At 47.7% G+C, this 15737-nt stretch overlaps 1 protein-coding gene across 2 annotated transcripts in view; it reads left to right on the top strand.

Moving 5' to 3' along the window:
- The window catches only part of KIF26B (kinesin family member 26B), a 474080-nt gene extending 465384 nt beyond the window's left edge, over positions 1-8696 (top strand). For both annotated transcript variants that reach the window (XM_047840985.1, XM_047840984.1), the window contains one exon: positions 7904-8696. In XM_047840985.1, the coding sequence (XP_047696941.1) occupies positions 7904-8052 (149 nt within the window). In that variant the 3' untranslated portion in view covers positions 8053-8696. The remainder of the gene's footprint in view (positions 1-7903) is intronic.
- Positions 8697-15737: the final 7041 nt, after the last annotated feature.

Below are 15737 nucleotides of genomic sequence, written 5' to 3'. Positions count from 1 at the left end.
GCGCGCACTATGCATATATCAGCTGTGCTGACGGGTTTGAGGTGACACCTCATTGTGGCTTTGATTTGCATTTCCCTGATGATGAGTGATGTTGAACTACTCTTCATGTGTCTGTTGGCCATCTGGATGTCTTCTTTGGAAAAAATGTCTGCTCAGGTCCTCTGCCTGTTTTCTAATTGGATTCTTTGTAGGTTTGGAGGTTGAGTTGTCTAAGATTTTTTATATACTTTGGATATTAACTCCTTACCAGATACATCGTTTGCAAATGTTTTCTAACACTCAGGAGGTTGCCTTTTTGTTTTGTTGATTGTTTGCTTCACTGTGCAAAAGCTTTTCATTTGGTGTAGCCCCAATAGTTCGTTTTTGCTTTTGTTTCTCTTCCCTGAGGAGACAGATCTAGAAAAATGTTGCTAAGGCCAATGTCCAAGAGATAACTGCCCATTTTCTTCTAGGAGTTTTATGGTTTCAGGTCTCATATTAAGGTCTTTCATCCGTTTTGAGGTTATTTTTGTGTGTGGTGTGAGAAAGTGGTCCAATTTCATTCTTTGCGTGCACCTGTCCAGTTTTCCCGATGCTATTTATTAAAGAGACTATGGTCTCTTTCACCAATGGTCTTTTCACCATTGTACAATCTCACCTCCCTTGATTAATTGGAATGTATAAGCATGGGTTTATTCCTCTGGCTCCCTATCTGTCCCATTGGTCTTTTTGTTTCTTTGTGCCAGTATCACACTGTTTTGATTACCACAACTTTGTAGTATAGCTTAAAATCTGGGATTGTGATGCCTACAACTTTGTTCTTCTTCCTCAAGATTGCTTTGACTATTCAGGGTCCCTGGCAGTTCCATACAAATTTTAGCATGATTTGTTCTTTTTTTTTTTTAATTAAAAAATTTTTAAATTTTTTAATGTTTATTTACTTTTGAGAGAGAAAAAGAGAGAGAGAGAGACAGACAGAGCACAAGCAGGGGAGGGGAGAGAGAGAGAGGGAGACATAGAATATGAAGCAAGCTCCAGGCTCTGAGCTGTCAGCACAGAGCCCAATGCAGGGCTCAAACTCATGAACCGCGAGATCATGACCTAAGCCAAAGTCAGACACTTAAATGACTGAGCCACCCAGATGCCCCTAACATGATTTGTTTTCATTCTGTGGAAATTGTGACTGGTATTTTGAAAGGGATTACATTCAACCTGCAGCTTGCTTTGGGTGGTATGAACATTTTAATAATATTAATCCTTCTAATCCATGAGCATGGTATATATTTCCATTTGTTTATGTCATCTTCAATTTCTTTCATCAGTTTCTAATAGTTTTCAGAGTGCAGATATTCCACCTCCTTGGTTAAGTTTTCTTCCTAAGCATTTTATTATTTTTGGTGCAATTTTAAATTGTTTTCTTAATTTTTTTTTTAACATTTATTTATTTTTGAGAGAGAGAGCATGAACAGGGGAGGGTCAGAGAGAGAGGGAGACACAGAATCTGAAGCAGGCTCCAGGCTCTGAGCTGTCAGCACAGAGCCCGACGCGGGGCTCGAACCCACAGACCGCGAGATCCTGACCTGAGCCGAAGTCGGACGCCCCAACCGACTGAGCCACCCAGGCGCCCCTTAAATTGTTTTCTTAATTTCTCCTTTGGCCAGCTCATTATTCTTGTATAGAAATGCAACAGATTTCTGTATATTAATCTCATATCCTGCAACTTTCCTGAGTTAATTTATTACTCTGACTGGTTTCTTTGTGGAGTCTTCAGGGTTTTCGTTACAGAGTATCATGTCATCTGCACATAGTGACAGTTTTATTCTTCCTTACCAATTTAGATGCCTTTTATTTCTTTTTATTGTCTGATTTCTATGGCTAGGGCTTCCAGTACTAAGTTGAATAAAAATGAGTGGACATCTTTTTCTTATTCTTGATCTTAGAGGAAAAGCTGTCAGTTTTTCAACATTGAGTATGGTGTTCGCTATGGGTTTGTCATATATGGCCTTTATTATGTTGATGTCGTTCCCTCTAAACTCAGTTTGAGAGTTTTTATCATGAACAGATGTTGTACTTTGTCAAATGCTCTCTCTGCGTCTATTGAGATGATCATATGGGTTTCATCCTTCAATGTATTAATGTGATGTATCACCTTAATTGATTTGTGGATATTGAACCATCTTTGCATCTGTGGAATAAATTTCACTTATTCAAGGTGAATGATTCTCTTAATGTATTGTTGAATGTGGTTTGCTAATATTTTGTTGAGGATTTTTGTATCTATATTCATCAGGAATATTAGCCTATATTTTTTATAGTGTTTTTATATGACTATGGTATCAGGGTAATGCTGGCCCCTTAGAACTAATTCTAATGGAAAGGAAGCTTAGAAGCTTCCTTTTGGAGTAGTTTGAAGAGAATAGGTATTAACTCTTCTGTAAATGATGGGTAGAATTCACCTTGAATCCATCTGGTCCTGGGCTTTTGTTTGTTTGAAGTTTTTGATTACTGATTCAATTTTACTACTAGCCATCAGTTCAGACTCTCTGTCTCCTCTGGATTCAGTTTTGGAAGTTTGTATGTTCCTAGGAATTTATCCATTTCTTTAGGTTGTCCAATTTGTTGGCAAAGTTTCCATTGTAAAATGAAAAATCATTTCATTGTATTTTTCCTTGTATTCCTTTGTGTTTCTGTGGTGTTGTTTTTCTCTTTGATTTCTGATTTTCTTTATTTGAGTCCTATTTTTTTTTTGATGAGTATACCTAAAAATTTATCAATTTTGTTTTTCTTTTCAAAGAACCAGCTCTTGGTTTCATTGATCTTTTCTATTTTTTAAGTCTCTATTTCATTTATTCCTGCTTTGATCTTTATTTTTTCCTTTCTTCTGCTAGCATTGGGCTTTTTTCTTCTTTTTCTGCTTCCTTTAGGTATGAGGAGAGATTGTTTCAGATTTTTCTTGTTTCTTGAGGTAGGTCTGTATTCCTATAAAGTTCCCACTTAGGACTACTTTTGCTGTATCTCAATTTTGGATCACTGTGTTTTCATTTGCATTTGTCTCCATGTATTTTTTTTTTCACTTCCACCTAGATTTCTTCACTGACGCATTGGTTGTTTAGTAGTCTGTTGTTTAGCTTCCACATGATTGTGGTTGTCAGGTTTTTTCCTGTAATTGATTTCTGCTTTCATACCACTGTGGGTGGAAAGATATTTGATATGATTTCAGTCTTCTTAAATTTATTGAGACTTGTTTTGTGTCTTGACATGTGATCTTTCCTGGAGAATATTCCATGTGCATCTGAAAAGAATGTGTATTCTGTAGTTTGGGGATGGATTGTTCCTGTATGTATCTGCTAAGTCCATCTGGTCTAATATGTCATTCAAAGTCATTGTTTCCTTGCTGAATTTCTGCTTGGATGATTGATTGATGTCAGTGGTGTGTTAAAGTCCCCTACTATTGTGTGACTGTCAATTTCTTCCTTTATGTCTGTTAATATTTGCTTTATGTACGTAGGTGCTCCACTGTTGGGTGCATAGATATTTACATTTGTTGTACCCCCTTATTGTATTAATTTCTTTGTCTTTATGTAATTCCCTTATTTGTCTCTTCTTACAGTCTTTGTTTCAAAGTCGGTTTTGTTTGCTAAAAGTGTTGGCTAGACCTGACTTTTATTTATTTATTTATCCGCTTCTATTTGCATGGAATATCTTTTTCCATCCCCTCACTTTCAGTCTGTATGTGTCTTTAGGTATGAAGTGAGTCTCTCGTAGGCAGCATATAGATTGGTCTTGGTTTTTTATGTTTTGTCACCCGATGTATTTCGACTGGAGCATTGAGACCATTTACACTGAAAGTAATTATCAATAGATGTGGACTTACTGCCATTTTATCAATTGCTCTCTGGTTGTTTTTGTAGTTCATCTTTGCTCTTCTTTTGTTTTCTTTCCTTGTGATTGATGACTTCCTTTAGTGTTATGCTTGGTTTTCTTTTTATTTTTTTGTATCTGTTGTAGCTTTTTGGTTTGTGGTTCCTATTTAGCATCCTAGATATATAGCCGTCCATATTAAATTGAAGGTCATTGAACACAGTCTAAAAGAACTTCATTTTTGCTCCCCCCCTCCACATTTTATATACATGTTATCATATTTTACATCTTTTTGTGAGTCCCTATAACTAATTTTTTATTTTTTTTTTTAATTTTTTAAATGTTTATTTTTGAGAGACAGAGAGACAGAGCACGAGCAGGGGAGGGGCAGAGAGAGAGGGAGACACAGAATTCTGGGCAGGCTCCAGGCTCTGAGCTGTCAGCACAGAGCCCGACGTGGGGCTTGAACTCATGAACCGCCAGATCATGAACGGCGAGATCGTGACGTGAGCTGAATTCGGACACTTAACTGACTGAGCCACAAGACGCCCCCTAGTTTTTTAGATATAATTGGTTTTATTACTTTTTTCTTTCAACCTTCATACTAGCTTTTGTAAGTGATTGCTCTGTATGTTTCCTTTACTCGTGAATTATTTTCCTTGCATAATTTTCTTCTAATTAAGGCATTTTCTTTCCTACTTCAGTGTCTTTAAACATTTTTTTATGAGGCTCTTTTAGTGGTGATGAACTCCTTTAACTTTTGTTTGGGAAATTCTTTATCTCCCCTTCAATTCTGAATGATAATCTTGCCAACTGGATTATTCTTGGTATTGGGTTTTTTTTCTTTCAGCACTTTATATTTATCATGACTCTCCCTTCTGGCCTGCCAAGTTTCTGCTAAAAAAGCAGCTGATATTCTTATGAGGTCTCCCTTGTATGTAACTGGTTGCTTCTCTCTTGCCGCTTTAAAAATTATCTTTATATTTAATCCTTGACATTGTAATTATTATATGTCTTGAAGTGGACCTTCTCGAGTTCACCTTGTTTGAAACGCTGTGCTTTCTTCCCCACGTTGGGAAGTTTTCCGCTGTTATTTCTTCAAATAAGTTTTCTGCCCCTTTCTCTTTCTCTTCTCCTTCTGGGGCCCCAATAATGTGAATGTTAGTACATTTGACGTTGTCCCAGAGGTCCCTTAATATGTCTCATTGTCTATTATTATTTTTACTTTTTGTTATCCAGCTGAATACTTTTCATTACCATTTTCCAGATCACTTATCCATTTTCTGCCTCCTCTAATCTGCTGTTGATTCCCTCTTATCTATTTTTCATTTCAGTTATGTATTCTTCAACTCTGGTTCTTATTTATGTTTTTGGTCTCTTTGTTTAAGTTCTCCCTGAGCTCATCCACTTCTCTCTCCAGTCAGGTTCAGGTGAGCATTCTTACGACCATTTCTTTGAACTCTTCATCGGGTAGATTGCTTATCTCCATTTCCTTTAGTTCTTTTTCGGAGGTTTTGTCTTGTTCTTTCAGTTGGAGTATATTCCTCTGTCTCCTCATTTTGTTTGACTGTCTGTGTCTCTATGTGTTTATTTCTTCTCATGAACTTGAAGGAGTGATCTTGTGTAGGAATGTCCCCTGTGTTTTGACTGTCTGTGCATCCTTGGCTGGCTGGCTATAGCTGCAGCTGGTACAGGCTAGGGAATGGGGCAGTCTGTGCTGAGACTTCCCTGGTGGGATGGCGGGGGCCAAAGTGGTGCAGGCCTGGGGTGTTCCATGGTGCCTTGAACCTGTGTCACCTTGGCAAGATGGCTGGAGCTTTGCGAACGCCGTCCAGGACCATCAGGTGTGTGCCACACTGGGACCACGTTGGTGGGACTGCTAGGCCAGTGTGGGCTGAGGGTCTGGGATTTGCTGTAGCAGCAGGCCAGCTAGGTGTCTCAACCCTGCTCCTGTCTGCACTATCAAGGTGAAGGGGGAATGGAAACCATGGCCCTAGCCTGTGCTGTGATCCTGGAGAGAGTTCCAGCAGCTTCCTTGCTATTTGGCAGAGTTCTAGGGCCGGTACCTGTATACTCTTATTGCTTTTTAAAACTGTGGCTTCTGGGGGGCTCCTGGGTGACTCAGTTGGTTGAGCACCTGACTCCGGCTCAGGTCATGATCTCACAGTTCGTGGGTTCAAGTCCCACGTCGGGCTCTGTGCTGACAACTCGGAGCCTGGACCCTGCTTTGGATTCTGTGTCTCCCTCTCTCTGCCCTTCCCTGGCTCACACTCTGTCTCTCTCCCTCAAAAATAAATAAACATTAAAACGTTAAAAAAAAAAAAAAAAACAAACGTGGCTTTTTTTTCTGTGCCGCAGAGCATCTGGAGCCAGAGTGGGCTGAGGGCCCAGGGCTCACTGACTGGCAGGCTGGCTACGGCACCTGGACCGAGCTCCCTTCTGTGCTGTAAAGGCAGAGGGTGAATGTAAACTATGACGCTCCCCAGCCCCTCCACCTTGGAGAGAGTTCTAGCAAAGCCTCTCACTATTTGGCACAGGGCTGGTTCCTTTCTGTTCTAGTTGCCCTTTTAAACCATGGCTTTTTTTTCCTGTGCCCCAGGGCTGACGAATCTGCTTCTGGCCCCTCAGTTCTCTCCCTCCCAGCAGCTGACAGCACCCTGGGCAGGAAGCAGTGTTGGGAGTGGGTCTCCCTCCATTGCCGTGTCTCCATCCCTCTCCTGGTTCTCTGTGCGGTCCCTCCATCCTTTGTCGTGCAGGCAGCCTTCAGTCAGCCCTCAGTTCTTCATCGGAAAGATTTGCTCAGCAGGGAGGCACACATTGAATGTGTCGAGGAGGGGGAGGTGAGTTCAGGGTTCTCCTCCGTCGCCATCTTGGGCCTTCCCTCTGTGTTTAGTTTTGTATTATTTTTCTCGTCCCTCTGTTTTTTAAACTTTAGACACTCAGGAGCCCTCGGTCTCATCCCCGGCTCCAGCCCTGAGGGTCTGTGACCCTGAGCAAATCACCTCCCTTGCCAAGGTCTCAGTTGACGCACCTGTAACAAGAGGCAGCCCTCTTGAGAACCCCGTGCATTTCCCCGGCACTCGTGTCACAGTTCTGGGGCCATGTTCACTTTCAACCTCTCATTTTTATTGTACTCTCCATGGCCACTCGAGTTTGGTAAAGGAGGCAGAGGAGCGGCTGTGACTGTCATTTTGCTTTTAAGGCACCTGAGCTGGTGGAGGGTAGCCATGGCTGACCCAGAGTGCAACGCAAGTGTCCACCTCAGATTCCAGGGCCATCCCCCCACCCTGGCTGCTGTCCACGCTGGGCCCCCTGCGGCTGCCCTGAAGCCAGCGCCAGGCAGCCCAGCCCCCTGCCCCCACCTGCCCAGCCACCGCTGGACAGAGCAGGGGCCCGGGGACAGGAGGGAATGGCCCCAGATAACTGCTCTTTAGGGACTGAGGGAAGCAGACCGTTCGCTCGGTGCAGGCCCGAACCTGGGGGACGGCATCTGGGTCCTAAATCTCAGCTCGTGTGCCCAGTGCGAGGGATCCTGATTATCATAGATGTTGGCGTTGTCATTTCCTGAACCACCAGTGAGTGTGTGAAAGCAGGAGGTGCCAGGAGACAGGGTCGGGTTACTCCACCTGCTCAGAGAGGCAGTTGTGTGCAGCTGTGAGAAGAAATACGCAGGGAAGAGCGACCATAATGCACGTAGACAAAGGGATAAGTGTCACTCAGGTGAGGAGACCCCCACAAAGGAGGGGACTCTCTGCACCCCGGCTTGGAGATTCATTTTATCACTAATAAAGAATAATGGCTCTGTCGAGGCCCACAGCCTGTGCTGGAGGCAGGTGGGGGTGAGCCGAGCCGGAGCGTCGCCTGATCCCTCAGTAGAGTCTCCATAAAATGAGAGGGGTCTGAAATCACCGTGAGAGCGGAGGGCCCCGGTGTAAATGCAGGTGGCGGGCAGGGTCCCGTCCCAGCCCGGGGAGGCGGCGAAGCGGGCAGGGGGACACGGGGGCGGCGGGTGGTGAGCGGGAGGTGCCCTCCGCGTCTCCACCAGCCCTCTCCTCCTTTGCAGTTGACTTGGAGCAGGTCTGGGAGCTGGATTCCCTGGAGTACCTCGAGGCGCTGGAGTGCGTGACGGAGCGCCTGGAGAGCCGTGTCAACTTCTGCAAGGCCCACCTCATGATGGTCACCTGCTTCGACATCACTTCCCGGCGCCGGTGAGGCGCCGGCCTGGCCTGCCAGCCCCTGGCCCCCCCGGGACCCCACAGCCAGCCCCTCGCCTGGCCCTTGGTGCCGGCGGCTGGGACACAGCAGAAGGAGGATGAAGGTTGGTGCAAGTCTGGAGTGAGCGCTGAGCGGGAGGCAGTTTTCTGGTGTTTTCTGTAGGAAAGGTGCGAACACCGCGCGTGTGGGAGGAGGAAACAATGGAAAGCCCAAGGACGTGGAAGCCCCGTGAGACTGAAAAAAGCACTTTGAGGAACTTTCAAGAACTTGTTTATACAGGGGTCCTGCTGGCAAGAGACCTCTCTCTCCTCTGGCTTTGTGGGAAGGGGCGAGGGTGCGCACAGGATCGCCGTCGGGAGCGAGACCGGAACAGCGGGTTCCCCAGAGCGACTGATTAAGTGCCTTGCAAATCTTTATTATCCAAACCTTTCTGTTCATACTTTCTCGTGTCCAGACGGTGCTGGTCCAGACGGAAACAACCACAAAACAAAACAAGCCCCATGCGTTTTTTGAAATGTATTTGCCGCTCGTTTTCTCTTGGTGTTTGATCCGATTTCTGACTTGCTGTTTCTACGTAAGTAGTGTTTGTAGATCTGTTCCCTAATCGGTATTGCTTATGAATAAATGTTAACTGTCCTTTACGGTTCTTCCGCTAAGGCCACTTGCACAGAGCATAGAGGCTGCACGGGCACAAGCCAGTGTGTCTCCAGAGAAGGTTGGAACAGCAGGTGACGCTCGATGCCACCCCGCAGCAGGGGGCAGGGGCAGTGGGCGGACTCGTGGGGCAGGTGCACGTGGGCTCGAGAGAACGGGAGAGGCGACGGGGGCCGCGTTTTGAAGGGAAAAGAAGCCTGTGTGACCCGGGCCTTACGTGCCCTTGGAGAGGGATGTTTGTTGCTGACGACACATCTTCACCTTCCTGATGTATGTGCTCGTTCCTTGACCCACAAACCCGGGGTTTTTCATGGCCCTCAAAACACTCTCCATGGTCGTTTTGATTCCAAAGACTGGATTGAGAGCCTGAACCAACTCAAGAGAGCCATACTTGTTGTCCCCCAGTCTTGCGAGTTTGTTAGAAGCAGGGGATCTTCCCCAGTTGAGAGAATGTACTCAGAGACTCAACAGTATGGGTTCAGAATAACAAAGGAGGTTGGGATCACACCACGGCTCTGTTGTCCAGGGTGCTGCTTCAGTGCAAACGGTCCCCAGTCTCCCATGTCCCGAGGCCTCCATCCCTAGAAAGGACAGGCTCGTCCCCTCGGGCCTGGCACCGGAAGGCGGAGATGTTTCCTGTGGTGAACCACACCCCCCTGGAGAGCCAGGGCCCGGGGCTTTTGTCCAGGTCTTAGGTCCCAGCGACGTAGGACCTAAGCCTCAGATTGAGATGTTCATTCTACCACGACTCCCCCTTAGGGACTCTCATACCCACTGTAGTGATGGAACCCCAAGGCACCGAGTGGTCAGCGGATTATCTGAGACCAGCTGTGGAGGAGCAGCGGCCTCCTCTTACCTCCCAGGTCAGGGCCCTCGCCTGCTCATGGTTAAGAGGGCTCAGCCTCTCAGAGAATACTACTCACGTTTGCCCTCAAATGCAGCATAGCATCAGGAGCCTATTTCTAGGCTAGACAGCCCCTGCTACCCAGCACCTCAGCCCCAGCTGCCCCCCAAGGAAATAGACCTGTGCGCGTCTGTGCCGGCGAAACTCAGCCAAACTCGGCACATAGGAACCGAGGTCTCGTGAGCCCGGCTACCTGACCCTTTACTGGCCAGGACAGGCACAGATGGCGCTGGCGGCTCGAGTGTTTGGAAGTCAGCCCCCTAGACTGGATGCCAGCCTCATGGATGACAAGTCGAGCTCCACATTGTCAGAGCCTGCTCCTACATGGAGGGACATGCAGGATACGGTCTCATCGGAGAGCCTGATGGGCAGAAACATGGCGGAAGTGTTCAGGAATGGACCGATCTCCCTAGTTTAACAAGTCTGTCACCTGGGGAAGCAGGGCCTCCCCACCCCACTCCTCAGCCTTAACCCCAGCCTACGGGGCAGTGCAAGGCTCTGGCCACGCCTCTGGTCTCACAGCACCTGTACGAACAGACTTGTTCAATGGCAATGTTGTGGAAGCTTCTGGATCTTGGCCAAGGGATGCCCATCTTCTGAGCCTTGAGTTTGCATCCCCTTGGGTTTCTGCTCTGAAATATACTGCTTCATGCAAAGCCTTTAACTGGGGAGTTGTCAAAGGTGAGTATTCTGGTCTTCGTTGGAAACAAATCACTTGACGAGCACCCCGCGTGCTCAGCATTTTCCCCGGTGCGTCACCCCCAGCTTCCAGGTCACCACACTGCGCAGGCTTCCCCAGGCAAGGGGGTGCTGATGCTTTCCCTGGAGTGAGGCCAAGTGGAAACATCTACAGAAACTTAAAATCTCAATTAGTGGAATCTTTCCTCCTACCGAAGCCTGCTTTCGTACATTGGTAGCAACTCCACAAGAGAGCAAAAGCATTGAGTGAAACCAAGAGCTATCTTACTGAGTCCAGTTGGCCTCCCCAGGATGCCACGCCATGGAACGTCTCGCGGGATGTCATCAGCCAGGCTGAGGACTACAACTTTGTGTGGAGGTTGTCCATTCTGGCTTTTTCTTTTCTTTCTCTTTCATTCTTTTAAACCTACGTAAGCTGCAAACATCTTCGTGTACCTAGTATTGATTAATTATGTGAAGACGTCATGAATTTCATGCTGTCACGTGCTGGTTCCTGGTTCTACCCGTGAGTTGACTATAGAGGATGCTGTTCGGGCACAAAAGAAAGCAGGTGTGAGCAACTCTCCCACTAATTGAAGAATGCCTTGTTGAATGACCAGATAAGTGGTTCCACATTTTGGTCTTGGTGACAGATAACCCAAGAAGGCAAGGAGAATGGCACAGAACTCCCATTATCCACACATAGAAGGACCGGAAACGTCTTATGTGAAATTAATGTTTCGATGCATAAAGCCTTAATTCCTCGTCTGAAATCTGCCCTCCACCCTCCAAATAGTTTAGCGTGAGGTGTAGCATTAAGCAGAACAAAACGCAGACAGACAAAGACAAAAGGGAAGTAGTGATATTGTTTCCCGCGGAGTAAAAACATCTTGCTTTTCATGATGCTACTTTGTGCTGTGACAGAGTAACAGTTGGCTTTATCCCAGGCTTCTGGTCCCCACCTGAGAGCTGCAACCTTTGATCTTCTTGCCCTTGAATTCCTCCCTCCATCACGGAGAAGCTGTCGCTAACTTTCATCTCTTCCAGATTTGAAATCAGAACACCGCGTTCGTGGTTTTATCTTGTGTTGCTATTCTGAACACGGGGAAGTTGGTGCAGATGCGGGGAGGGGGGAGGGTCATACAAGGGACCCTGAGCTGGGGGGTGGGGAAGGGGGAGAAGATGGCAGCCCAGCGCAGGGAACCCCGCAGGCAAGAATCCGGCCAGTCGTCAGAAATTAGTCTTGAGCTTGAAGTCTGTGCTCCTGGAAGATTGCAGTGGCTTCACCGTGGCCACAAATACCATCCGGGAAGGTGGTTCCAAAGGTCCGACACACGCATTCGCATCTTGTGCCTGTTCTTAGATTTCTGTTCGTGAAGGGCAAGGGGCCCTTCTTCTCTGGGCTTCAGATTCTAAAGCTGATGGTGAATTTGGATTAATCCGTAACCCTTAAGTGTCACCGTGTGAAAGCAGTTCACTGACCTGGGCTTTGTGGGACCGAGAGCCAGGCTTCCAAGAGCCGACCGACTGTGGCCGACTGTGCAGACACAGTGGCCAGTCTCATTAGCCACGGCTGATGCGCAGTTGAGGCACCCCAAAAGCTCTGCAGTGAACGTTTTAAAGTTCCTTATTCCCAAAAGGATTTCAGGCTACAAAAGAAATTACTGAAGATGAGTCCGTGTCACAATTGAAACCGGAAGAAATCAAGAAGAATGTACTCATTTTTCTTTCCTTCTGGAATATTCACACACTCTGAGCATATCCTAAAGGATTTCCTCACTTTGAAAGGCAACATCTTTTCAACGCTGAAACCATGTCAAGTAAGAAAGAGGTTGAAAGTCTTGTCACAACTAGTTGATGCTAAATAAACTGCCCGGTCCCGCCGTCCCCGGGGTCTCCCTGCCACTGCCTGGCGTCCCGCGACGGAGGGACGCTCCTCACCACTGCCACATGAGAGACCTGGCTGCACCGAGAAAGCCCAGCACGGCCCAGCACTGTCTGTCCCACATGAAACAAAGCCAGATGCCCCGTTTCACGGACACTGCCAACAAATGGTCTGAAGGGGTTTTGGAGTTGGGGGGTGGGAGGTGGTCAAGAAACAGGCGGTAGAAAAACTATGTTTCTCTGGACTACAATATCTCTTTCCCCCTCCTTCAGCAGATATCCATCAACATTTGTGGGTAAGAACTCACAAATTTGTGTCACTTAGCAATTTTCCCGACAAAAATACATATATATATTTTTTAAATTACAAACTGTTCATTTCCAGATAAAAGCCCAATTCCAACCCAGGAGAAGCCTGTGTAGCTCAAGCCCTTCTTGTCAAAAAAGTTTTTTGTCCATTCATAGAAGCTAGTTTATTCATTCCTGAACAAACACATTCTGCTTTTGGGTGGCCCTCCTCAGAACCGGAAATGATGTCATAATATCGGACCCAGAATGGCGCTCGGGGCGGTAGAGAGCCTTCAGTGCACCCAGTGAACACTCTCCAGACGGACTTGTGCCCGTGCGTGGACTTGTGCCCGTGAGTGCGTGGCCCTCACCCGTCTGTTTCACGCAGACACAGCTAAGAGGGCTCATGGCTTCATTCCCCCCACGGCTAACCAACAGCCCACGGTCATGCTCAACCTAGGAGGAAGTTGAATTTCTTTGCAAACTCAGGATATTGTTTTATAGCATCACTTGGAAACGCTATCCAAGTGCTATGCATTAAAGTGCAAGTTGGGGGCATTGGCTGTTCTTTCCCCGCCCTCTAGTGAGGTCTGCTGATGGCGACACGGGCCCCGGGGAGGAAAGATAGATAAATCTGGAGAGCAGGGATGAGGGTCCAATCCTCAAAGTACAGGGCTAAGTTCAAAATCTAAGCTGTTTCTATAGCGAATAGCTGAGGGGGGGAAAGGTCCCTCCAGTTTGAATTTGATGACAATGGGCTTGGAAATCGGCCTCCACAGGCCTGGACGGAATACCTGAGAATTCTGAGGAAAGTGTGGACGGTAGTAGGTTGTCGCCATCCCCAGAGAGCCCCACCTACCCGTCAGGCGCTACGGAAGGGGGTTTGGGAAAGCGACCAGATCTCCTTCCCCTGGATGTGGATAGTACCTGTTTTTCCTGGAGAAACCAAAGCACTTTACTGAGTCTTACAGCCCGTAATACTTAAGGCATCTTGTCCCCTCCCTGGGTCCCTGAGAGGCAGGGAGGGGCTGGGGTCCGTAGTCTCATTTGAGAGGCAGCTATACCTAGGAGAAAAGCCGTGAGCCAGGAGTAAGGAAGCCGGGGGCCAGGCCCCGTTCCCTCCCTCGCTATGCAACCTTGGGCCAGTGGCTCCACTTTGCCGGGCCTCGGGCTCCCCAGCGGGAGATCGGGGGTCACCATAGCTGCCCTTCCGGGAGAGTGTGGAGAGAAAATGGTATCATCGGTGGGAAGTGCTTTGAAGAAATTCAAGCTCTGTGTTAGGAGCTGGGGATAATCATTTATACACGAGGAAACTGAAGTCAAGAGTCCGTGAGCGGCCCAAGTCCACAGAGTAGTTTTATAGCGGAACGTGACTTGAGTCCGGCATCTTGGTCTCTTCCTGTGAGGTGTGTCAATATGTGAACGTCCATCATGCCTCCGTGCTGGCGCTCATGTGTGCACGGGGCGTAGATGGGGGCATGTGTACAGGAAGGGATGTGACGCGATGGAACAGCATAGGACCAAAAACCGGAGTTCTGAGTCCAGTTTTATCAAAAGTCCTATGGCCTCGGCCACACTCCCTAACTCCGTTTTCTAATCTGTAACACGAGAACATTGTGCTAAACGATTGTCGTGGTTCCTGCCGCTCTCGTCATGTATGTATGTATATAGAGATATGCTTATCTGTAGAAATGGGCCGGTTTGGAAATTGGAGACAAGGCCTGCCAAGTCATTTATTGTATCAGAAACAGCCAGTTCTCGGACACGTCCACCAAATCTTGTTTCCAAATTCGATGGTAGTATTTAACGTCGTCGTTTTAAATTCACTGTTTGGATAAAAGATTGGTGCCGTTTGAAAAAATCAAGTTCTTCAGCTTACGAGTGTTTGCTGTTAAAACTTTTTAATAAAGGTCACTTGTTAAAGTCTGAAATTCACCGATTCTGTACTTGGGCAGGTCCCAGCAACCTATTTGCAGACAGGCTGGGTTTTGTGTATGGGCCCTCACGTAGCTATATACAAGTTAGCTGCTGGCTTGAGCATGATGAATATGAGCAGTCTATCCGGAGACCAGTCTGGAAAAGGAGGTTCTAGTTCTCAAAAACTGATGACATGAATCCATGAAGCTGTGTGCCATTTCCAATGTGAAGATAGTGTTTGCCGGCTATGATCTCGGACCTTTTGTGGCATATGAGGTGTAAAATGTTGTCAAAAAAAGAATCTGGTGTTTAAAAAGAATCAAACTATAGTGGCATTAAATGTTCACTTCTCTTCTACTCAGAGTCCTGGATGCCTCTCTATCCAATGTATCCTGTTCAGAGGGGAAAACAGTTCAGGGTCTGGGAGGAGGGTTCTGCACACTAGAGCAACCCCTTGGCTGGGGGTTTTCTCCCGGTCCCCTAGGGAGCTCCCGGGATGGGGCCTGCCTTATTCCGCTGTGGGGCTGGCCTCCAAGTTCAGATGCTCGGCCGGGGCCAGGTGCACGTGGGGGTTGGTTGAGTCACAGAGCTCCCCCCACCCCCTCACTGTTCGGCCTCCCTGAGGGTCAGCCGCTGGGCTGGGGTCACACGTGTGAGTGTGGAGAGGTGTGGTCTTGATGTGGTATTTTCGTTGGCACAGTGCCTCTGCGCGGCCCGGTGTCAGAGGCTTGCACAGGGTAGAGACGCTCTCAGTCCGGCCTGGGCCGGACACACAACCCCTTGTCACAACCGTGCTGGTGTGAGCTGCAACCGGGTGCACTCAGGTAAGAAAGCAAAACGAGATCAGAGCCTAAGAAAAGGTCTCCGAGAGTACCCCTCCCCGGCAAGGACAGTCTCGTCCCGTCCCAACCCCTGAGGAACAGCGAGGCACTTGCCAAGATGTTGGTACCACATCCGTGCACACATCCGCGTGCTCCTCCCCCCTCCCGCGAGAGAGGGCAGCCGGCCGCTCAGAGCAAACACACGCGGCCCTGCTCTGACTCCAGGTCTCCTACCCGGCAGTGTGGGCCTGGCACCCCCACCTCCCAGGCTCCCCGCCGTTCTCCCCGAATCACACACCAGACCTTCCTGGGCCCCCTTTGGGCCACTCCAGGCAGAAGCCATAAGTTCTTGAGAAGCTGTGAGCCATAAGCCATAAGGGTTTTCTAGAAATGATGCCTTCAATAGAAGGACAGTGAAGGCGTTGCCTGACCCTGAGTACCGCCCCACCCCTCCCCGAGAGAAGAGAGCATCCAGAACTGGTTCCAACCCCCTCACTCCTAACTTTGGGAAGAAATGGTCCAAATGTATGATCTTA

The sequence above is a fragment of the Prionailurus viverrinus genome, chromosome F1, assembly GCF_022837055.1.
Source record: "Prionailurus viverrinus isolate Anna chromosome F1, UM_Priviv_1.0, whole genome shotgun sequence".
Lineage (NCBI taxonomy): Eukaryota > Metazoa > Chordata > Mammalia > Carnivora > Felidae > Prionailurus > Prionailurus viverrinus.
The sequence above is the reverse complement of the archived record's forward strand: the minus strand, read 5'-3'. Positions and strand labels throughout refer to the sequence as shown.